This window comes from Emydura macquarii, unplaced genomic scaffold, assembly GCF_026122565.2.
Source record: "Emydura macquarii macquarii isolate MOO-44397 ecotype Brisbane River unplaced genomic scaffold, CSIRO-AGI_Emac_v2 contig_431, whole genome shotgun sequence".
NCBI classification, from domain to species: domain Eukaryota; kingdom Metazoa; phylum Chordata; order Testudines; family Chelidae; genus Emydura; species Emydura macquarii.
Genome location: NW_027130568.1, coordinates 6,339,996 through 6,364,832, shown reverse-complemented (window position 1 = coordinate 6,364,832; position 24,837 = coordinate 6,339,996). Strand labels below are relative to the sequence as shown.

The 24,837-nt window shown below is 39.9% G+C and overlaps 1 protein-coding gene across 6 annotated transcripts in view; it reads left to right on the top strand.

Annotated features, from left to right (window-relative positions):
• The first annotated feature begins 3,947 nt into the window (after window positions 1–3,947).
• The window catches only part of NETO1 (neuropilin and tolloid like 1), a 79,242-nt gene continuing 58,352 nt past the window's right edge, over window positions 3,948–24,837 (top strand). For 2 of the 6 annotated variants that reach the window (XM_067537500.1, XM_067537501.1), the window contains exons 1-4: window positions 3,948–5,771; window positions 10,770–10,823; window positions 11,235–11,372; window positions 22,062–22,310. In XM_067537500.1, the coding sequence (XP_067393601.1) occupies window positions 5,744–5,771; window positions 10,770–10,823; window positions 11,235–11,372; window positions 22,062–22,310 (469 nt within the window). In that variant the 5' untranslated portion in view covers window positions 3,948–5,743. The remainder of the gene's footprint in view (window positions 5,772–10,769; window positions 10,824–11,234; window positions 11,373–22,061; window positions 22,311–24,837) is intronic. The other 4 variants (XM_067537499.1, XM_067537495.1, XM_067537498.1 and 1 more) reach the window with 3 other exon arrangements.

The window sequence follows — 24,837 nt, the reverse complement described above, 5'->3', positions numbered from 1 at the left end:
GTGGGCATCTGCTGCATAAATTCAGCGTCAATGTGTACACAAGAACTAATGGATATAAACTGACCATCAGGAAGTTTAGACTTGAAATTAGACAGTTTCTAACCATCAGAGGAGTGAATTTCTGGAACAACCTTCCAAGGGGAGAAGTAGGGGCAAAAAACCTAGCTGGCTTCAAGACTAAGCTTGAAAATTCATGGAGGGGATGGTGTGAGGGGATAGCTTAATTTGACAATTAACTGATCTTTGACAACTAGCAGTAAATATGCCCAATGGTCTGTGATGGGACGTTAGATGGGGTGGGTTCTGAGTTACTATAGAGAATTCTTTCTGGATATCTGCCCGGTGAGTCTTGCCCACATGCTCAGGATTTAGCTGATCACCATATTTGGGATCTGGAGGGAATTTCTCCCAGAGCAGAATGGCAAAGGCCCTGGGGTTTTTTCTCCTTCCTCTGCAGCATGGGGCACGGGGGTCACTTGAAGTCTTTAAACTATGATTTGAGGATTCAATAACTCAGTCATAGGTTAGGGGACTATTACAGGAGTAGGTGGGTGAGGTTCTGTGGCCTGTGTTGTGCAGGAGGTCAGACTAGATGATCATAATGGTCCCTTCTGACCTTAAAATCTATGAGTCTATAAGGAGCAGCATGGAAGGAAGTGTAAAGTTGTTTGTGGGAGAAATAGGCAAATGGGTGATCAAATCTGGCATCAATTTTATTGTTTCATTTATACTTGAAACATGATTGCTTATAGTCTAGTTATTTTATAAAATAAGCTTTTTAAAATCAAAGTTTCCAACTATTTTACCCAACCCCTTTTTAATTCTTACCTCTACACCTAGTTGGGCCCAAATCCATGAAGGGATTTAGGTGGAAAATCCATGTTCAAATTTCTTCTCATCAGGAAGGGGTGGGGGTGGAGGGAAGGGGAATTGAATTGGATGAGTTCTGTAACCAGTGGGCTAAAGGATACAAGAGAGGCTGCCTCCATCCCTGCTGGTCATGTTGTGTGAGTTTATATATTCTCCGAGAGTACCAACTGGATTAGGCCCCACAGGTAAGATAGTTAGGGTAAGACCTTCTTTGAGGATCCACTGGGGCTTAGTTCTGAGACAAGCACCTAGACCAAAGTGTTGTGCACCTGTTTAATAGCAGAAATAGGGGACTTTTATAGCAAAAAATGAGGATTTTAGGTGCCTCCACAGTTAGGTATCTGTTGAGCACAGATTTTGAGGATGTGTGGCATCTACATTTTGGACTTAAATGCCTGAAGTAATAGTTAGGCACTTGAATCCTTTTCTGGATTTGGGCCTCAGTACTTTATGGGATGAGTCCCTTTTGCTCCACTCGACCCCCCCCCCCTTCCTCTCCCTCTTAAAATTAATAGAAAGGTTCAGGTCTTGAAAGGAAGAGACTCACAGCCAGGCTGTGATCTATGAAGGGATTATGTATGTATGACTATTACAACAGAGAATAACACTTTGAGTCATATACATATTTTAAACCATGTCTGAATCAAGAACGTACACTTTTGGTGCATTGTTCATGTTTATGAGTAAAATTTAATCTACAGTAATGCAACTCACCTAAAATTTAGTTACACTTTAATGTGTTCAAATAGGGTCAAATCTTGATGTCCTTATTCAGGGAAAATTTTCCATTTGAAATCAATGGGTGTTTTGAAAGATGTACAGAATTCTGGCCCACACTGAGTTACCCATTGAAATAATTTAAATCTATTATGGTCACCACTGTTTTTCCAAAACATTTTTAAAAAACCATTTCATATCACATTTAATGAGAAACCTCCCCTTTTTTTTTTCCTTCCCACTTTGCTGCTGAAACTTGATAGGCTGTCGTGGTATAAGCTTATAAATCTATTGGACATTTATTATGTAAACTATTTAAAAGCTAATATAGTGAAAAGTATATGCTGACCCAGCAAAGCTACCACCTTCCCTACGCTGATTATGTACATACACATAATAGGTTTTGCAGCTATAATTTACAAAATGTTAAATAAAACACAACCAACCAATAGAGAGGAAATTAAAAGGTGAAGATTACAGTAGTGGCTTGAGGTTTACATCTTGCAAGGCTATCTACAAAGCATCTATTCTAGCAGAAATTGATTTGTGCTAGCTTTGAATTATGACACCAGCACATATACTTTTTCCACTAAAAGCTTCAATTTTTCAAAATCTGTGGCGTTGAAAAATACTACTTATTTCATTTTGACATCTAATCTACCCACAAAATTCCTGAAATGAAAACACTACCTGAAGGTATCCCATAATCGTTAAGGATACCATGACTGTCACTTTATTGCTGTTCATTTCCAAAACCCAGCCCTTCGGTACAGTGTTCTAGCTGTAACCAACACACCCCATGCTCTATTTGTTCTGCACCTGCTGTGACTTTTGCCTAAAAGCTCCTTGGGTGCAGGGACCTGTTACTCTTTTGGCACACTTCACAGCACCCACACCAGACACTAGATCAACAATAATAAGGAGATGGCGTGCTAAGAAGCTAACAAAGCTTTAAAGCAGCAAACACCTGTGTGACAAGGTAGAGACTGCAGCCAGCAAGAGGGAGAATATGGAAGCTTAGCGCTGTAAAATGTGACACAGCACATTTCCCAGAACAGCAAAATCAGCTGTTTTGTGTCTACTTGTACCTTAACCTTTTGTCAGTAACCATAGCTTGAAAGGCAGCCATATGGATGTCTGCATTGCCCTGCAGGAGATGCGGCCGATCTGTTTATAAACTACCCCACTATAGTATGTTCCCAAGCACCTCCCTTTTCAACTGCACTACATGTTGCTTGCCTAAGAAAGGGAGACTGCACATCTGCATGATGGAAGTTGATCCTTACGGGTAAATCAGCTGCCTCCACATACAGCGCAAGAGAGGTTCTTTTGGATTGGCGAGGAAGAGCGAGCAGAGAGTGCGAGTGTAACCGATGTATTAAGAGTAACAACTGCAGTCTTGATTTTGTCTCTAGTAAGATGAGTAACGGAAAACCTAGGCAGTATCAAGCAAACACTCTCCTTGACCGTTTTGTTTCCTCTGCATTCCTTAGTACAAGTAGCTCGCTGCTCAGCCGTGTGGCTGTTTGTCTGTCCTCCTCCCCCCCGCAGGATTTTTTTTTTTTAATACATAAAGTAAGGCGAAATGGATGGATTGATGTGCGAGTCCTATCGGCCAAGATCACTTCCCACTCTTCTTGTGTATGGAGCGATTGCTGACAGCCTACATATTTATATATCCATGGCAGATACTTTCCTGGCTCCAGATTACACAGCAGAGGATCCACGGGACCATTGGAAAGATGAAAGGGGGAAAACGGATCTTTGAGAATTCCAGGCTGATTTACAGTAAAATCAAGGTCGTCTTGTCATCCACCTTTGGGGCTTACAGCTGTGCGATTCAGTGATGTCCTAAAGGTAACACAGATACCTGCTTTACCTAGTTTTTTTAAAGGAGTCAAGCCAGTATATCACGCCTCAGCACCTGATAATCTAGTTACCCCGCAATGTGTGCAGCCATCCAATTTAAGGACAATTAACCCTGCACGGTCACTCATCAGTCACTACACTACAGAGGTTGCATTAAAGCTTCCCGAGAAAAACTGGGAGGCACCTGCTCTGTGGAAATAGTCACCCACGCAGCACCCCCTTCTTCTGCAAAGCTGCTTGCAACACAGAAGTGCACCATCGATCTTCGGGGGCATTTTAGAAGCACCGGTAAATTGGCATCAGCTGGAGCCATGACGCTTGCAGTGAATTGATTTTAATGAATGCCCTCTCCTGCCCAGTAAAAGCCAGAAACAAACTCCACTCCGTTTGGCTGTTGTGTCTGTCTGTCTCCCCCCGCCCAAGGGAGGGGTGGGCCCTTTTCTCTTTGCAGATAGAAGGAGCAGGAGGTACAAATAAAAGGGGCGGGGGCTTTTTGCGTTCGCTCTGCTTTCCTGCTTGGCAGCCCTGGGAAAGCGGGTTGGGTTTTTCTAGCGGATCCTGGTCCGGTGCGGTGGTCAGGACTTCCCCCCCCTCCAAGCCCGGAGGGGGAAAGGAGGCGACACACGCTCTCTGGCCGTGCCTCGGCGTCTCTGCTGCTGCAGCAGCAGCAGGTGCTGAGGAGAGGCGTGCAGCCGGACTAGGGGTGGGGACACCCCCTCCTTCCTCACTTCGGGCAAACTGAGCTCTTCTTTCTTTTTCCACTGTCCCCCTTGCCCCTTCCCCCTTGCTTCGTCCTCCCTTTCCTCCTGCGTGGATGTCTAGTGGGGGCAGAGTGGAGATCCCTCTGTAAACGGAGCTGGTGCTGCGGATTTAACCCAGGGCTGCAGCGGTGGGAGCTCCCTGCGACTGCTGGCAGGACCAGGAGCCGGGGAGGAGACTGCAGTTCCCTTCCCCTCTTCCCTGGCGTTTTCAGTTCTCTTTCTTCCCCCCAGCCTTATTCTTCCTCTTCTCCTCTAGATTTTCTCCCCCTCCCTCTCCTTTTACCCCCCCCCCCCAGTCTTCCTCTGCCACCTCATCCAGGGCTGTGTGTTTGGGCTGAGAGCTGGCCGGGGGAGGTCGATAAGAAAGGGGGAGAGTGGAGGGGGGACACGGAGATTTCGCTGCCTGGCTGTGGATTGACTGGAAGAGGCAAAATCGTATCTGCGGCCAAAGGATTAACCGCTAAACTTTTAGTGTGTGTGTGTGAAATGGGGAAGTCCCAGCACAAAGGGGGGACATTTCTTGTTTCCTTTTGACAGATGCAGTTGGTGGGGTGGGGAACAAGGAACATTTTCTTTAGGACATAAAGTGAGGGAGGAACCTCCCCCCCCCCCCCAAGAAGCTACAGCATCACCCCCCTCCCCGGCCGTGAATGGAAGGATCTCTGGGATTTTCTTCTGCCTTTCGCCCTGGACCATAGGACGGAGGGGATCTCTCGCGCTCTCTACGTCTATCCATCTCCCTCTCTCTCCATCCCTCTCCGGGAGGATTTGAGCCGGTGCTTTCAGACGCCTGCTGCTGCTGCTGCTGCCGCCGCCGCCGCCGCTTGACACTATGCAACTGGCGGAGAGAGGGTTTTGCAAAATGGATTTGTTCGGTTTGAAAGGATTTCTTCTGTAATAAGGATTGCATGGCACACAACTATGACTAAATCCCCTGTTTGCTAAATCTGCCTGCCCCCTCCCCTTTGGGCTCCCTCACCCCCCACCCCTTCAGAGGAGCAAGCACAGGGAGCTGATGACGGACCCATTAATCCTCTCTTCAATGCATCAAAAGAACCCAAAGAGCTGGAAAACGTTGGGCTTGAAATCCTACAGGAAACGCTTCGATCTGCTTTTGGTGTTGTATGAAACTGGTGATTAGGGGGGAGGGGGGGAGTTTCTGAGAGCGACCCCCCCCCGCTCGTGGCTCTTGCCTCTTTCCTTGCCCCCTTTGATGTGCTATTTGCTGGGTGCTCGTCCTACCGCCTCTCTCTCGATCGCCCGTCGCCGCCAGTTATGCAGACTCGCCGCTGCTTTTGATGTGATCCACAGATGTGGTGGCGGCGGTGGCGGTGCTGCTGATGGTTCTGGTGTGATGGGCTTGAGACGGTGGTGATTATTTGAAGGCGAGGAGAGAGGCAGGGCTGCTACCCTTCGCTGTGTGGGCTTCAATTTTTTTTCTACTCCATCCACTCCCCGCCACTGGAAGTGATCCCGTATCTAAATGGAATTAGTGGAGATCGAAGCCCCTTGTGTAAGGAACAGACATGATCCATGGGCGCAGTTTGTTTCACAGTAAGTATCTTTCCGGAAGCGGCTCCGCTTTTCTGGGCCACTCTTTTCCCTTCTTCCAGCCGCACAGATGGAGACGCTGTAGCACGGTTAGACCTGGGCTAACGGGAGGCTGACGCCTCCGAGGCGTGGGTTTAAACTTTCTCCCCCTCCCAGTGCGGTGTCATTGACAGAGGTGCAAGAAAGCGCTGGATTACAGCCTAGACGAGTTTGCAGTGACACATGCACGGGCTCAGTGAGTTTGGGGAGATGCAGGTAGGTTTAAGCCTCCCTCCGAATTGAAATAGACAGAACTAGTTTGTCGCTTTCAAAGTCACCAGCCAGGGGCCAGTTGGGGTGCAAAACTAGCCGTGCTTTGTGCTAAAGGGTGCTGTGGGGTCCGATCCGTATTCCAGGACTACCCCGTCTGTCACTACTTCGGTCTCGATTCAGATCTCCTCGCTTGTGGGATGCTAACCAGGCTTACCACTGAAGGCTGGATGTTCACCCCCAAGTGACAGCCCTCCGGGCTCTTCAAACACGGAGCGAAATTCTGCTCTTCTCACCCGTCACACCGACGTTAATCCGGAATAACTCCACTCCATTACCGCCGGTGTCTCTGAGATCAGCGCTTGGCCCATGGTAATCCAAAGAATTAAACACAAGGCGGTGGAAGGATTTAAAGGATAGAGTGTCCCTCACAACTCCGAGTTTACTTTTCTTTATCAGACCCCTAAGTGCGATGTTCAGTGTTAGGGGGGTCTGTTCTTGAGGCCAATATGTGCTCTGGTATTGATCTGACGAGATCAATGGGAAGGGATCGAACCCCTTGTTGACTTAGTCTTGGTTTCCAATCTGGTTTTCACGCTGCAGCGGTCTCCAGCCAAAATAATGCCTCCGTTAAGCTTTAGCGCCTGTTCTCATAGGGCCGGGGTACCTGACCGCTGTGAGTTGCGCATTGGCCGTGGTGCGCATCCCGTAATAACCAGCCGTCAAAACAGGACTAGTCCGGAGTACTGGGAGCGGGACTCGCTGAACGTCACCTATGGGAAAGAACCAAACACCAACCTGAGCATCGTGGCCATTGGAAACATGAATTCAGGGGGGCCTATTGCACAGTACGGCTGGTCCGGAAATCGTCTTTTTCTCCCTCTCCCCTGCCATAAAAAGGGGGTGTGAGGGGTTGGTGGTTTAAACTGAAGCGTCTAAAAGAAGTATTCTGAAAGAACACCTGTTTAAAGATACTCTCCGCTTGTAAAATATGGCTGCGTTTTAAAACATTCTTTCCTGGGTTAGACCTTACGTGCCCAGTTGCATTCCCGAGCAAGTCGTGTGGCCAAATGATAAACCTCTTCAAATATGGACGTGTCATGGAAATAATCAGAGAAGCACTAGTAAGCCTAATTGCAATTAGACTAGATGATGAGGAACGAGAAAGAGGGAGAGAGCAACAAGAAATTAGGTGGTGGAATGATGGGTTGTTTTTGTGGTGTTTTGTTTGTTTGTTTGTTTGTTTTTTAAACCCCTCCTCCCAAAACTACATGATTGCTGATATTGTTGTCCTCACTTCAGCAAAACTCCCTGACTAGCAGTTTTGCCTGAGTATAGGCTACATTGTCAGGCTCTTCTTTTGGCTCTTTTTGTTTGTTTGTTTGTTTTTGTTTAATGTGAGGAAGATTGTGCGTTTCCTGAAATAAGGGAGGAGAAAAAGGAGTAGAAATTAGGTTACACAATTGATTGAATCTGTAAAATACTGTGTTTGTACTTCAGTAAATTTAACTCATTGACAGATAAGCATATTCATCTAGGGAAATTTGTCCATTAGTTAACATTCATCTGCTTGATAGATGTATATTATTGAGTCTGGAAGTTTGAATGGGGCCAGTTTCCATAATTCTTTAAGTACTGAAGAAAGAATTGGGTCTTTGTGGCAATAGAAGTGTTTTTGTGATGTTGTCTTTAAAGCCCTCAATCCAAATTCCTCTACTGAAAGCAAAGGGAAGAAGTATTTCACTTCAACAGTACAGATGTGTTGGGTACAGTATATCAGGATTAAGCAGAGTCTCCTTAGTCTTTTCTTGTTTCTTTATTATATTTTATTCCAAGTTTATTTTTTACCATTTGTCAATTCTGTCATGCCAAGTTGTAAATGTAGTTCACCATTTGGAGCAATGTAGTTAAGTGAACTGAAGAGCATTGTTGCATCTAGTGGTTAGAACCAGAAGCTGGGATTTATGTGACCTGGGTTCTCCTCTTATTTTTACTACAATGTCCCTGGGATCCTCCACCTGACTTCTCTGTGCCTCAGTTCCTCCATCTACAGAGCGGGGAAGTTAATATTTAAAAGTGCCTGGAGGTCCTCCAATGAAAGGTGCTATATAAGGATAAGGTATTATTAATTATGTAATAGGCCGTGTCTTCTGAGTGAGCTAAAAGATTTACAGATTTGGGGGTGGTGTTGTAGAGCATAATCCATCTCCATTTACTCATCAGTGAGAGTCCATTCTCTTTGCAGAGTCCAGGTCTTTCAAATACAGAAAATGCACAGATCTAGTGTCTCAAAATATATGCGCACAGAATCAAAACAGAAATAACTTGCAAACTGTCCCAGCAGAAAAGGCATTTACACACATACCATACAAACCTCACCCTCATGCAATACCTGTCTTCACACTAGGAAAGCCAGGGGGAAACAGGGATGCCCTGTAGTATGACCATGAAGTTCACCAAATCTAGGTTCTGACAGATGGAGGGAGGGAAATGTTTAGGAATTAAGGGTCCCTCATGTGAACTCACTGCCAGCAGATTCCTCCCATTTTATCCATGGGGCTACTATCATGAGAGCCTCAGATTGCAATTGCCGTGGATGCATGAGGAGAGAGAGCACCTCTGCAACCAACATCTTACACCATTCAGAAATTAGCTGGCAACCAATGGTGATCATAGGCACAATTGCAATTGCTTCCTGCATGGAACACAGCTTTAGTGAAGGAGCAGCTGCATTCTGCACTAGCTTCAGATTCTGAGATATTTAAACACGTAGTTTCATGTACCACATGTTGCAGTAAGGACCTGGATGACACTGTGAGATCCATATCTGAAAAAAAGCTGCAATTTTCTTGTTAAATGCAAATGATGTAAAGGATTCTTCATTTACTACTTCTACCTGAATCTCCAACAAGACATCTGGGCTGCATAAGTAATGGTGGATCTGCTCCCAGTGCATTGTTTTCTCATCACTTCAGTCTTTCTTTGTTTGAGACTAAACTCTGCCACAAACCTCTGCAAGGCACATCATGCTAAATGGATCAGAAGACCTAGAAATCTGGGTGTCATCAGGATACTGATAGCACCACAGACTATATTTTCTCTCCAACAGCCTTAATGATTTCGTTTACCATTGAGCACAAAAAGTGACAAAACAGAAAACAGTTGGAACTCTGTATGAAAGCGTTATTCATGTAGATGGCAATTTCCTAGTGCTGTCCCGTGGGATCTATCAGGACAAAAAAGGGAAAAAGCTATTCAAGAGCAACCCCATTTAGATCTGCTGTGGTCCATGAATATATCAAAACATTCTCATGGTCAGCAGCATCAATGGCAGCTGATAGATCTAATATACTCAGGATGGACACTCAATCGTCATCATTTACGAGGAGAAAAACCTGTGTAGTTTTTGTATGATGCCCAGGCTGAATATCAAATGGACAAGGGTGGAAAAAACCTGAGCATTACAGGTACTTAGGGAGCCGTCTCCTACTATCTCGTTGAGTCACATTCCCACCAAATGATCCAAGACAAGGGGATAACTGTAAGACTGTCAACATCAAGAGATGATTTCTTGAGCAAGAGCCTAACGATCACACTTAAAGAAACTGTCACCTTGCTTTTCTGAAGAGAGACAGGGTCTCTGATAATGGCCCCCAGTATTTCCTTACTAGTCTTCTCCAGTCTGAAATGTCTCGGATATAATTTATAGTCTGCAACTTCCAGAATCTCAAGAAGCATCAGCAGTTTAAACTCAAGCAAAGAAAGACTTCATCTGTTCTCACCAGATTTCATCTGCTACACGGGTGCAGATATCTTGGTCCAGATTCAGATCATTTTATCTGCAAAAGAGGTTCCAAAAATCCCTCACATCAAGAAACAATTGTTTCTGTAACAGAGTTCAAATAAACTAGATTTACCAATTCCTCCCCCCACCCCCTCCACTCAAAACGGTTCCTGTAACTGGGACTTTGCAGATGCTTTTGGTGGTGATGGAGAAATCTTTTTTCACTTGCTACAGATGCAACATTAGTTTTCAAAAGTTCCATATGTAGCGCCAGCCTTAGGGAAAATGATGCCCTGGGAGAACATGTATTTTGACACTCCTGCTCCCTCTCTATCACCCCTGTACCCTGCTGCCTCCCTGAGCTCTCCCCACATTGCCCCTGGGCTCCGCTGCCTCCCCCCACTGCCCTGAGCTCCATTCTGTGGCCTCACACCCCAGACCTGCCCCGTTCCTTGCCTCTTGAGCATGGCACCCCTCTGACCATGGGGCCTTGGGAAGTCACCCATGTCACCCACTGTAAGACTGGCTCTGTCTTAATGCCACAACAAAGCAGACTTAGAATGAGAATTGTGCCGCCAATCCTTTATAGCAATCTTTCTTCTCCCTTTGTCGCTTGCCTTTTTATTCATTCCAAATCATGAACACACCAAATAAATAAATATTGACAGCCAAGTGTCTTATTTTAATGCTTAAAAGAAAAAAAGGGGGGGGAGGACCAAAACATTGGGGAATGTCTTTGAAACCAAAGAGATTTCATCTTTACTTAAGTACTTTTATCAGGAGAAATATACTTACACGTGTAAATTGCAAATAGACATATTTTTAAAAGACTGTTGTACTGCCACCACAAAAAGTCTCTTTTTGTACTGTGGATATCTTTAAATTGTATTATCTTGAGAGAGATTGTTACAGTTGCTTTACTTCCAGGAAGCAAGCCATGTTGTACCTAATATATTTTTGTCTTTCAGTTGTAGCAAGTCTAATCATCCTACATTGGTCTGGGGCAACAAAAAAAGGAACAGGTATGTTGTTTATGGGATATTGTCTCGATTTCTTGACACCTGTTTTCTGCGTTCTATGTATTTAAGCTTTTAATTTAGGTATTTAAATATTTAATAGCATACTCATCTGTATTTATTTTTTGCATCAGTAAGGTGAACTGCTGAACACTCAAAAATAATTTATTTTATAAATTGGCAGCTAGCACTAGATGACCCAGTGCCTGAGCTTGCAATGGGAGGTGATTCTGAATAAGGATTACCTGTTCAACCCTTAGAGTCCAACTCTGTTCCAATTGAAGTCAATGGTAAACTCCCGTTGGCTTCAATGGCAGCAGGTTTTGGCCTTTAATAGGAACTTACTATTTTAAATGGTTATAAGTGTAATAAAGACAGAAGAAATATTTTGTTTGATATGATTTCTTTTTTTAATAGAAAAGCAAACTACTTCAGAAGGGCAGAAACCAGTGCAGTGTGGAACCTGGACAAAATATGCAGAAGGAGGCATCTTCACTTCTCCCAATTACCCCAACAAGTATCCTCCTGACAGAGAGTGCATCTACATTATAGAAGGTGACCAGCGAGTAACTTCGGTTCTTCTGAGATTAACTGGTTTTCTCACAAATAATGTCTTTCATTTCACTATATATCCTGGGAATTTGTGCATGATGATTCTAAACATTTGAAAGTATTTTGGTAGTTTGGTCAAATGGGAGACAAGATTTAGAGAAGCAATTTCTTGACCTCTTCAATGATTACTTTATGGGAAAGGTATTTGTAGAGCACACAAGTGGAGTCTTGACTAAATCCTATGCAACATACACAGCTAACTATGGATAACTCACTAGCTAATAATGACTGCAATGCTATTAAGTAAACACACTTGGGGAACTGTACCTAAAATCAGTACCATAACATTAAACTTTAGAAAAAGGGTTATAAAAAATAAGAAAGCAAGTTAAAGTGACCCTAGAGTAAAAAAGAATAGATTAAAATTTTTTGATTAATCAAATAAGCTTCTTAAGCATACTACAACTGAGTCATAGAAGCGATGCATAAAAAGGGAAGCAGGAAGGCAAGATTCAAAACCCACCCAACCAAAAAACTTTGGGAGTGTGTGTGTAGCTTATTCAACCCAAACAAGTGCCTGTAATTAAAAAGAATTAATAATAAAAATTAGGAAAGTGATTCCAATAGAAAGGAATATACACCATAGGAGGCAAAATGTAAAATGAGATTTTGAAGAATGAATGGCCAAAGGTATCAGAACAACTAAGAAATTATTTAAGTACATTAAAAGAAGGAAGTCTCAAATAAAGCAATTAAGGACATTACATACAAGCTACATGATTTCTTTGCATCAGTCTTTGCTGTAAATGATATTGAGGAGATACTTGAAAAAATGAGGTCTGGGGAAGGTAATAAAGATTGAGGAACTGTCAGAATTTACAGTGTCAAAAAGATGGGTGCAGGAACAAACTGGTAAGTCATTAGGACCGGATGGAATTCATGTAAGAATTGGGAAGGCATTCAAGATGCTACAATGATGATTATCCTACAAGTACCTATATAGATAGAATCATTGGATAAGAATGAAGTAGCTCAGGGCCAAATATTTAAAGGTACTTAGATGCAGATAGGTGTCTAGTGGAATCTTCAAAACCATCGAGGATGCTGTTGATTTCAATGGGGTTAGGTGCCAAAATATGTGGACTGGTGCCTAAGTACTTTTAAAAATTTGGCCCAGAGTTACTAACAGTATTCTATCTCATAAAAATCTGCTACATACCAGGAGACTGAAGGGTAGCAAATATCATATCAATCTTTAAAAAAAAAAAAAATTGGTGAGACAAGGTGGATGAGGTAATATATTTTTTATTGAGCCAACTTCAAGAGACAAGCTTTTGAGCTTTCCAGAACTCTTTTTAAACTAGGTGGAAGAGAGGATCTTGAGTTCCAGACTACTGAGCTTTACTTTACCATGTACATTGATTGGAACAAGAATTAGAGCATTATAAAACACCAAGATGAATATATTATATGATATATGAAGACAAACAAGCATGACTTCTGTAAAGTCACCAGCTGACCAGGATGATGATGGTGACTGTGAAATACTCAGGGCGATTAGAGAGGCTACAAAAAAATAAAGAGGGGTTTCAACTATCCCCATATTGACTGGGTACATGTCTCCTCAGAGATAATGTTTCTTGACACCTTAAATGACTGCTTCTTAGAGCAGCTAGTCCTGGAACCCACAAAAGGAGAGGCAATTCCTGATTTAGTCATAAGTGGAACACAGGATCTGGTCCAAACTGAACCATTTGGTAATAGTGACCATACATACTAAAATTTAAAATCCCAGTGGGGGAGAGGGAAACCAAAGCAGCCAACCATGACGGCATTTAATTTCAGAAATGGGAACTATACAAAAGTGAGGACATTAGTTCAAACAGAAATTAAAAGCTAGAATGCCAAAAGTGAAATTACTGCAAGATGTATGGAAAATTTCTAAAAAACCACCATAATAGAGGCTCAATTTAAATATATACCCCCAAATTAAAAAAAAAACAAAAAAAAAACCAAGACCAAAAAAGTGCCATTGTGGCTAAACAACAAAGTAAATGGAGCAGTCAGAGGCAAAGGGGCATCCTCTAAAAAGAGGAACTTAAATCCTGTTGAGAAAAATAGACAGGAGCATAAACTCTGGCAAGTGGAATGTGGTCATGGGATAAGAGGGATGGTCCTCTCCTGGATCAAGTAACTGGTTAAAAGATAGGAAACAAAGGGTAGGAAGAAATGGTCAGTTTTCAGAATGGAGAGAGGTGAATAGTGGTGACTCCCAGGTGTCTGTAGTGAGACCAGTACCGTTCAACATTTCATAAATGATCTGGAAAAAGGGGTAAATAGTGAAATGGAAAACTTGCAGATGATACAAAACAACTCAAGATAGTTAAGTCCAAAGCAGATGGCAAGGAGTTACAAAGGTATCTCCCAAAATTGGGTGACTGGGCAACAAAATGGCAGATGAAATTCAGTCTTGATAAATGAAAAGTAATGCACATTGGAAAACATAATCCCAACTATACATATATAATGATGTGGTCTAAATTAGCTGTTACCACTCAAGAAAGAGATCTTGGAGTCATTGTGGATAGTTCTCTGAAAACTTCCACTCAGTGTGCAGCAGCAGTCAAAAAAGCTAACAGAATGTTGGGAATCATTAGGAAAGAGAGAGATGATAAAACAGAAAATATCATATTGCCTCTTTATGAAGCCATGGAATGCCCCATCTTGAATACTCGCCCCGTCTCAAAAAAGCTGTATTGGAATTGAAAAAGGGCAACTAAAATGATTGGGACTTTTCAGATTGGAAAAAAAACAATTAAGTGGGGATATGATAGAGGTCTATAAAATCATTACTGGTGTGGAGAAAGTAAATAAGGAAGTGTTGTTTACGCCTTCTCATAACGCAAAAACTAGGGGTCACCAAATGAAATTAATAGGCATCCGGCTTAAAATGAACAAAAGGAAGTATTTCTTCACACAACACACAGTCAACCTGTGGAACTCCTTACCAGAGGATGCAGTGAAGGCCAAGACTATAACTGGGTTCAAAAAAGAACTAAATAAGTTCATGGAGGATAGGTCCATCAATGGCTATTAGCCAGGAGAGCAGGAATTGCTGCTTGCCAAGGCTGGGAATGGACGATGAGATGGATCACTTCATGATTATCTGTTTTATTCATTCCCTCTGAAGCTCCTGGCATTGGCCACTAACAGAAGACAGGATACTGGGCTGGATGGATCATTGGTCTGACCCAGTATGGTCATTCCTAAAATTGGGTTTCTCCAGTCAACTATTATTCTTCTTGCTCAAGAATGTGTTAAGGAAATTAAGCAGTCATGAGGTGACAGGTTAAGTTCTGTTATGGATTAGAAACTGGCTGAGACAAAACACAAGAGTAGGTCAATTTTCAAAATGTAAAAGGTTATTTCACTTCTTTCTGTTGTTGTGATTCATATATTCCTAGAAACGGAACTTCTTGCATACGTTAATGAATGTAGCCTCATAACATCCTATTGAGGTCGAAAAGGATTATTACCCCCATGTTACGGGAGAGGAACTGAGGCACAGTGTCTTTTTCAAAGTTACAGAGGAAGTCTGTTGAAGAGATTGGAACAAAGCTCTAGTTTGGTGTCTTATCACAAGACAATCTTTCCTCTGAACAATGGGGTACCCAAAGGATCAGCCATTGTTGTTTGAATATAATCATTGATGACCTGGAAAATGGGAGTAGACAGTAAGATGACAAAATATGCAGTTGACATAAAATGATTTAGGACAGTTAAAACTGCATACGTCTGAGGAATTTGAGAAGCACATTAAAAAAACAAAACAAAAAACAAAACCACCAACAGAATTATAGGATGTAATGGAACAAGATGGAAAAACTGTTGAAGCTTTATGATGACATTATATAATGGGATGGTAAGCTCTCACCTTCAATACTGTGGTCAGATCTCTCTTTTGGTCTTAAATAAATAAATAGGCAGAAATAGAACAGGTCCAAAGATGGGTACCACAATGACTAGGGAGGTGGTAAGATCTTCATAATAAGAGAAACTGAAAAAATTGGAACTGCTTATAGAAGAGACAAACAAATAGGGACAGAATAGCGCTCTATAAAATAATGGCACAGGAAAAGTAAATGGGATGTTCCTATTTACTCTTTCTACAAGACATGATGCCAGTCAATAAAACTGAAATAATACTTTTTCACAGAGTGAAATAATATTTAACTCATTTTCACAAGATATTAAGTTTGAGGGTTTTCCAAAAAATAAAAATAAAAAATTAGACATTGATATGTATAAGAACATTTAAAGTTACAAACAATACATATTAGAGATAAGGTGGGTGAGGTAAACTTGTAAACTTGTTTCTCTAATACCCTGAGACCAGCATGATTACAAAAACACTTATGTAAGGGTGTGCATTTCTGTGTGTGTGTTTAAATGAAGGATGAATGCCTGGTAAATTTGCTAATGCCATTTAGCCCACATCATGCAGATGTGACTTTCTGTTATGTGGAAGCCTCTAAAACTTATAAATAGAGCACAGTAAGGTAGAATTCCCATAGTAGATCAGACCATTGATCCATCTAATCTGGCATCTTGTCTTCAACATCAGTCACTACCAGAAACTTCAGACAACAGTGATAGAATCTCTATGATGTATAACAAAGGAATAAGATGTACATAGGGGAAGTTTAACCTAATCACTATCTCTATGGGTGGTGTATGCCTTGGTACACAAAGCCTTTATACGTTTTATACATTGTAATCCTATTTTATGTAACTTTTAAATGTTCTTATCCCTGTAGATGTCTAATCTTTTTTGGAAAACCCTCAACCTCAGTATCTTGTGAGAATGAGTACCACAGTGTAATATGATATTTAAAAGTATTTTTTTTAGTTTTATTGACTGTCATTTATATTTATATATAGTATGGAAATGCTACCTTACTATGCCCTATTTATAGGTTTATGTATATGGATAGGTTAGCTGTGTGTGTGTAATGTAAACAAACAATAGGGAAATAAAAACAACAGCACAAATCTTGAAGTCTTTACTGAGGCAAAATTTCCACTGACTTTAAAAGGACTGAGTAAGAGCTTCAGAATTTGTCTTGTACTGAAATGGTATTTCATTTTTTGTTTTAAATCTATTTTATAGCAATACTGTAGCTCATCTTAAATGTATGCCACTCTTTGTTGTTGTTGTGTGGTGGTGGTGTTGGGGTGGGGTGTGGGTTTTTTTTTTTTTTTGTAAAATTGCTATGATAAAAATTGGCATCCACAATAAGTGCCATGATCATGGTCTGTAAGTATCTAAATGGGGGAAAAAATTTTGTTAGAGGATTCTTTAATCTAGCTTCAAAGATACAACAAGATCCAACAGCTGGAAACTGAAGCTACCCAAATTCAGACTAGAAATAAGGTGTAATTATTTTAACAGTCAGGATAATTAACCATTGGAACAACTAGGGATGTGGTGGTTTCTCCATGACTAGAAATCTTTAAATGAAGATTGGATGTTTTCTAAAAGATATCCTATAGATCAACCAGAAATGATGGGCTTGAAGCAGGAATTACTGTTTGAGGTTCTATGACCTGGGTTATGGAGGTCAGATGAGATGATCAGAACAGTCCCATCTGGCCTTAAAATGTGTTAATATGAACCTGATATTGCCTTTTTCAGTGTGCAAAGAAAGTTCAATGTGCTTATTAATTTCATATTGGGACAGATCCTGCACATGCATCACACATGCACAACTCTTGTTGGGCAAAATTCACTGCTGGCATAATCAGGAATGACTATGCTTGCTTTGGCCAGCAATGAATTTGTCCCATTGATTTCAACAGGAATTGTGCACATGGAGCACCTTCAAGAATTAAGTCTTTTATTTGTGCTGAATATATTCTGAGAATGACGTAGCCAAACATCATACAATATATTTCAACATTTGAGCCAGAAGTGTGGACTCTTGTTACTTGCATATTTTTATCAATTCAATAATTGTTTTCTAATTAAATGAATATTTATAAATATAAGTAGGGAGTGCTTGAGCTCATTTTTAATGAACTTGAGTGGAGGTGTCAATTAAATCTATATATTTATGGGTGTTAATGTTGGCTGCATATGTTTCATTTATAATAAGCAATACAAAATTAATGATAGATCTCTTGAAAGCCGTCCATGTTTTTCCAGAGATCATTATTTTTTTCTTATATACTCCCTCTCTCTCGCTCTCATATTTCACTTTCCAAAAAACTGCTTGAGTAACAATATAAGTGCATTTGCATAATATATTTCATGGAGTTGCATGTGTTCATAATGTATTTTCCAAACAAGTAAAAGGATCTGAGCAATTGGAGATACCAAGGATTACTCAAATCCATTACCCCGTGGCAACTCACATTTCTGAGGGCTAGATGTTTAGATCATTGTCTCATTTCCAGACAATCTGCCAAATAAAACAGATTTTTTTCATAACTTCAGCTGTCAGTTACACAGACTTGCAGGCTGCTCAGAATTACAACAGTAATTTGTTTGTGTTTTGCTGCGACTGTTAGAACTAGTTAGCACCCACTGTCTTTTTTTTTCAGCAAATGTAAAATTTCAAGATAGCACTTGTGTAAACTAATTAGATGAAAAAGATAACAAGACATGCAAGCATTAAACAGTCTTTCCATGGTATTAAAAGTCTTGGAAAGAAGATAATTAGAAGCTAAATAAAGAAGATTTTTAAGATTTGAAAATCACTAGACGAGACAGCCTCAGTATTTTTTTAACTCACATCCTTTGACTAAACTGCAGCTCCAGGCAAAATTCCCATGGACATCAATGGACTTCATACATGGGGGAGTTTTTCAGGATTAACCCTCCCAGTAATGAATCCATTTTCCTTTATACTGTAGGGAAAACTATAATGTCATCTTTGCTCATGAAACAAGTTATGGTTTGTTATAGGAATGTTTTCAATAGTTGCTGTGGATCTGCTCTCCAACAGTTTCATTGGGAGCATAACTGGGCCCATCGTGTTGCTGAGCAGTAAGCTAGGGCACAGAAAGTGCTTCATACCAAACCCACTTGTTTTAAGCAAAGAGGAAGCTTTTAGAAATCATACACTTTTATTTGCCCTTCAGTATTTAACCAGAAGTGAGGATTTGAGCTGTGGCTTTTTCATTTTCCATAACCATTTTCAGGAACTTTTGAATCATTTTGTTCCTCACATGGGATGTTGTCAACCTGAAACTTTGAGCTTTAACTGTAAGTGTGTTTAAAGGCAAAGGAGATGCGTTTAAAAGCAAAATATAATATGGTCTGAAACAGCCAAATTGTTCTTGGCCTTTGACAGGAGAATGTGGAAGGGCATGGAATACTTTCCTAACTTTGCAGGCCCCTGCAAGAATTAGGGACAATCACCGTCCTTACAGTCGGGGGAGTACAAAGCGCTGCATCCCAAATAGGGAGGATTAGAGTGAAAGTCCTGTCCTCCTCTGTACTAGCCTGTCTATTGGGCGGGATGTAACGTGGGTAGTAGGTGTTCCATCCTTAGAGCAGCCAGTGCATGTTCTGTACACAAGAGAACCCCGGGGAAGCACAATCTCTCTCTGAGCACCCCTGGAACAGAGGCAATGGGGCCCTGCACAACCCTCTACTCAGAGCTACTTACTCAGACAGGCAAAACAGTCTTGATTTGGTTTAAACATAAATGAAAGGAGAGGAAAATAAACAGCAGCCATGTTCAAATCTTAAAATCAATATTTATGTAAGATTCAGAATGCTGTTGTACAGAATGAACAAAACTTTGCAGGCCTCATTCAAGCAGAGCTCCCATTGAGGCCCAGGGAATTTTAACTGAGTCAAGACTGCACGTCTGATTCTCATTTATGGTAAGTCTCCTTTTACACCACTCTGGCAGTGTAATGTACTTATCAATGACAAATCAGTAAAAAAAGGTCTTTGTGTAAGTCAGAATCAGCTCTTCTGTGTTTCTCACAATACGTTTAATAATCCTTGGAAACTGAGCAATGTTTGGTCAAGCATTTGTTTGACTATGAATCATCACTGGCAGGATTTCTCGTAGGATGTATTGGAGTGATGAAGAGATAGGGTTTTCTAACATCGGCAGTTTAATTAAAAACAAACAATACATGGAATTAATGTCATGCTTCCAGAAGAAAAGGCAGAGGAGCCTCATAGAGCCAGGTGCTGGTAGTTTGGTGCCAATTGAGTAAATGTGGCCATGGATGCAATAAAGCTATGTTCAACATGAGTAAAGGTGTCAGAATCTGGCCCTGCCTGAACTGACATTTTCAGTTTTTGAGAAAAGTTGCAAGTATCTTCATGGAATTACATAGGAATAATATAGATAGAAGGTATTGTTCAAGTTATCAGTGAACATTTTTATTGTGATTTAAAGGCACACCATCAACTTAAAAATGCTAGGGCCTTATCCTGCAGTCCATAAATTAATTGAGAGTTGGTCTCTAAACATCTTCTTAAATATGTTTGCAGGCAAAATATGGTCCTAGTCTTGTAAGGTTCTGATCACTTTCTACTGCTCCAAGCATCACAGTTAAAAAATATTGGTATAAAACCTACCTCATGTTAAGTCAATGGTAAAAAAGTCTAAACAAAATTAATCAGTGATATCTTCCATTTATTCTATTGACTGTAATTTAAAAGATCTTTGGTTGGTTGTTTTTTTTTTTTTAACTTTATTCATAGTAGCATTAATAAGACATTCTTTACAAACTCTAGATTAAAACATGATTTCGTTTTAATTTTATAATCTTTGTCATATTCACAGATTATTTTCACTCCCAAAGCCATTCATTTTTATGTAAAGATATAGATCCTGCACCTGCTACTGACTGTACATGGGTTTTAGGATGAAAAAAAGTGTACATACGTGTGTGGGCACGGGCTGAGAAAGAGAGAGCTTCCTATAAATTAATGTAAATTTGCCATCTTGTTTCATAATTGTGTATCTATAATTAATAGCTTCCCGACTATAAACTTCAAATTTGAGGGTAGGTAAGTTTTTCAACTTTAAAATAATTTTCCAGTAAATGTGAAGCACATTTTCTGATTAAAAAAAAAATTAAAAATCAGTATATTTCACCATAAAGAATATTTTTCCTTAAATAACACTAATCTAGCTATGAACTTTTTCTCAGATTCTCATATTAGCAGGTTTTTAAAAAAATCATGCTATGTTTATTCCTATAGCTGTGCATCTCTGTTATAAATAGAATCGTGTCTCAAATCACAAGTGATACTTATTGAATATTGTACCATTTTCATTGTTTCTTAGTATGTAATATTAGTTTATTATAATTAGCTTGCTTTCTGAAGTGGGTAGTGAGTCTTTCTGAAAAGCTCTCCTTTTCTAAATGACTAAAATATATGTGGTTTTTAGGTTTTGGTTGTGCAACTGTTTTCTGACATTTTTTTTGTCACTTTACCATGTACCCTGCTCGTGGATAAAGGGGTGAAGGGATTCTGACCCTCTGTGTGTCTGTCTGTATTTAGTACCCATACTCAAATTATGCACTAGGCCCAGAATTTGGCTCTAAAGGTCTGAATGTGAAAAGCAGGGTCATTCATGAAAATATTCCTTTTACTTCAATGAGAGTTTTAACTATGTATGTGGAATGCAGGATATGACCCCAAAAGAGGACTTTAATACAACGGCACTAGAAGATGTCTAACAGTAGAACATTCTCTAATCGAACTGATAGAGGCATAGCAAAATCCAGTAGTTGGAAATCAAAGCTGGAGAAATTCAGATTGAAAACAAGGCACACATTTTTAGCTGTGAGGGTGATTAACCATTGGAGCAACTCACCAAGGTGGATTCATCAGTTGCAATCTTTGATTACAAATATCTTTCTAAAAGAGATGCTGTGGTTCAATCACAAGTTATTAGACTGCATGTGCAAATTAATGGGTGAAATTCTCTTTGTTAAGCAGGAGGTCAGACTAGATGATCCCGATGATCCCTTCTGGCCATAAAATCTATGAATTTAGTATCTCTTTTATAGTCAACCCTCCAATTAAGTGATCATTTTAAAATATCTTCAAGATTTCCAGGATCATGTTGTTTGATCTTTAGTTTAGGTAACTAATTTTGCTTGCTCTTTAGGTTGTTTCATAAGTGATGTTTCACTGTATTTAATGTTTCAAATAAAATGGTAAATGATTTTATTTATTTGTTGTAGGATTTATACAGGATTTATACAGAGGCCTTTCATTGATTTCAGTGCATCTGGGGACAGAATTTGTCCTTAGTGTTGTACTCAATAGTTCTGAAGAGATCATTTTTCATCTTCATAAACACTGGGAAATAATATATTTTCCTTTAATGGGATTCTTTCAGAACTTTTCTATGGAACCAATTGTTGCTAAGCTATATTTTGCTTTATAACGTGGATGACTTCCTTAGCTTACCTAAGAAATAGTGTTGGAAATGCTTTTTCATAAGAAAATAGTAGGCATGTAAATTAATATAGTGAAATTTAGTTAGGCTACAGAAGATGTCACAGCTGTCAAATATTGAACAGAACCATTGGTTTAGAAAAACTGTAATAGTATGTAGAGAAACTGGAATATATATATTTATCAAAATTTGAAAGTAAAAAATATTAGAAAGTAGTAATTACACAAATTTTTGTTTTCTTCTCTAGCTGCCCCTAGACAATGTATTGAGCTACACTTTGATGAAAAGTATTCTATAGAGCCTTCTTGGGAGTGTAAATTTGATCACATTGAAGTGCGAGATGGACCTTTTGGCTTTTCCCCAATTATTGGACGTTTCTGTGGACAGCAAAATCCACCTATGATAAAATCCAGTGGCAGATTTCTGTGGATTAAATTTTTTGCTGATGGTGAACTGGAATCTATGGGTTTTTCTGCTCGATATAACTTCACACCTGGTGAGTACAAAGTATTATACTTTTTGGCAGAAAGGTTTGATTTTTATAGCTTGTTTTGGTAATAATGTACAATTGTGACACTGTTTAATATTTTAAATTGGAATATCTTTTAATTTTAGTTAAACTCTTGATATGTTCTTCGAAAAGATGCTCAGTTTATGCATTGTGTATAACACGCCATCTTTTTTCAAAAAACTTATTTTTTAGTACCTTTTTTGCCCTTGCTGCATATATTGAGCTGTAGGACTTGTGCAATTGTAAAACACATTGATTTCAACAGAATTCTATTATAGGAAATTATTTAAAATACTTTATAAGAAAGTAAGTGGTTTATATTTGATAGTTATACTGTGGAGTTTTTCCTTCAAAATGATCCAGGATAAAAAGTATTTTAATAAAAAAATGTAATTATCTCAGAAAATTACATCACTACTTTTCCACTTGAATGTATTGGCGTGGGACCACTATACCACTACTCAGCAGGGGAGATAACTGGCAAACAGCTGTCTGCCTTCCAAAAGGAAGTTTACAATTCAAAGAATAACATGTGTTCAGCTCAGTGTTCCTGTGAAAGATTTTTCCACATCTCATTTGCAGTTGTACAATTACACTTTCTTTCTCAAATTGTCTGTTTAATTTATTAGAGTAAAATCAAGATTTCTAGTCATGCTTCCAGTGAAATGTTGCCCAGCTTATTACAATAAAAGTTACTTCTATTTTATTTTATTTTTTGGCTGCAATAGCACTGCATTGCAGTGACTTTTGGATTTCATGACATTCTATAGGGTCTCTGACGTACGCAGCAATGACTCATATTTTAATATAGCTCGGTCAGAGTGGTTGGACTTGTAATTTTTTATGTAATTTTGTCAATTATGTAACCAACGTTTCAGTTAAATTATATGGGGGGGGCAACAATATTATTTTAGAACATCAGCAAAAATCAGTAAGACACAAATCCTGCTTGCTTCCTTATTCCAGTGGTAACACAGAAGTTAATAGGACTTCCTTTGTGTAAGTAAACCAAGCAGTATTTAATCTCAAAAGACTTTATTTATCTGAAACAAGAAATAACAAAATTAAAAACTGGGGTTCAACTAGCTATTAAGATGAAGGGGTATTGTCTCTTATAGGGGAAAGTGTACCTACCGGACATGCATTTCACACATACAATTCCAGAACTACTTACTGATGTCAGTAGGAAATTCTTTAGTAAACTGGTGGCAATATATAGTTCCTTGTTTTTCTATAAAGAATTGTGAATGGAAAGAACAATATTCCTTGGGTGAAATTTTACTAGATTATCCACATGTATTTATCTCAAAAAATTGGATTAGCTGTGATCTGTCAGTAACTGAGGCACTGTGGGCCTCTACCATATCCCCTTGCCTCCGTAGAAGAAGTGCTTAATTCTAGATCTCCATATCCCTCATATTTCAAAGGTGCTATGATGCTTTGGGAAAGGGATGGTTTTAGCACAATCCACAACTTATTCCATCTAAAAACCTCCCTGCTGAAAAAACTATGTCAGGAACCATGTTGTATCCTCATTCCTCTTCCACTGATGTGAGTTTATTTTCTGACCAAAGATCAATGCCAGTAAATTGCTGTAGCAGCATAAATTACTCCAGACATCAAGTGGAATAGCTTTTTTTTTTAAATAGTCTCCTGTATGAGGACTTGGAAAAAATAAGTCAGTCTAGGATTATAGGCTAGAAATAAGAGTATAATGCAGCCTGACACAATGCAAACTAGTATCGATGTCTACTCTTGGTTTGTGTAATATGAAGGTCAGGGATAGTTAGATGCATAATCAGTTATACCTTTAAAAAAAGAGTGGGATTTAGGGGTTCCTGACCCTGTCTTCCAAGCTACATCTCTGGATGATGTATACATATGTTTCAGGTCTTCCTCATGTTGTTAGCAGGAGGACTGGGTTGAGGAGGGGAAGCAGAGAGAAGCTCATCAGCAACAAAGGAGCAGTAGAGATGAGCCTCACAGATCTTTTATTACCAACCTGGAGAGGTGGTGAGGGTGGGATAAAATACTCAGCAACAGGGATGACTTCCATGAAAGGTGATTTTCCTCCCTTTCCCCACTTTCTGTGTTTGTGTTTGTGAGGGATCAGGGCCGGATTTCTCAAGATCTGTAGCATGAATGTATGGGTAGGGTGTGGAATGAGGCAATTGCCAACCCTGCAGAAGAGTGACAACCCTTACGGGAGTGTTTAACAGAAGCAAAGGGAGGAGTGGCTGGCTCAAGTACCTCTATAAATTGCCCACCTGAGCCTTTAATGTCCCTGTAATTAAATCCATCTTGGGCTGTAACTGTTCTGCCACTTAGTTTTTTACAAACTGAGGATCAGAAGAAAATGGACAACAAGGCTCTCTAGCAGAAAACAAAGAGATTTAAACAGAGAGACACTTGAAAAAAACTGATACATAAAGAGATGTAGGGATTATAATGTATAGCAAATTAGATAGGCATTTACACTGTGGTTTGGTGGCAAATGCAATCAGAGCTCTGC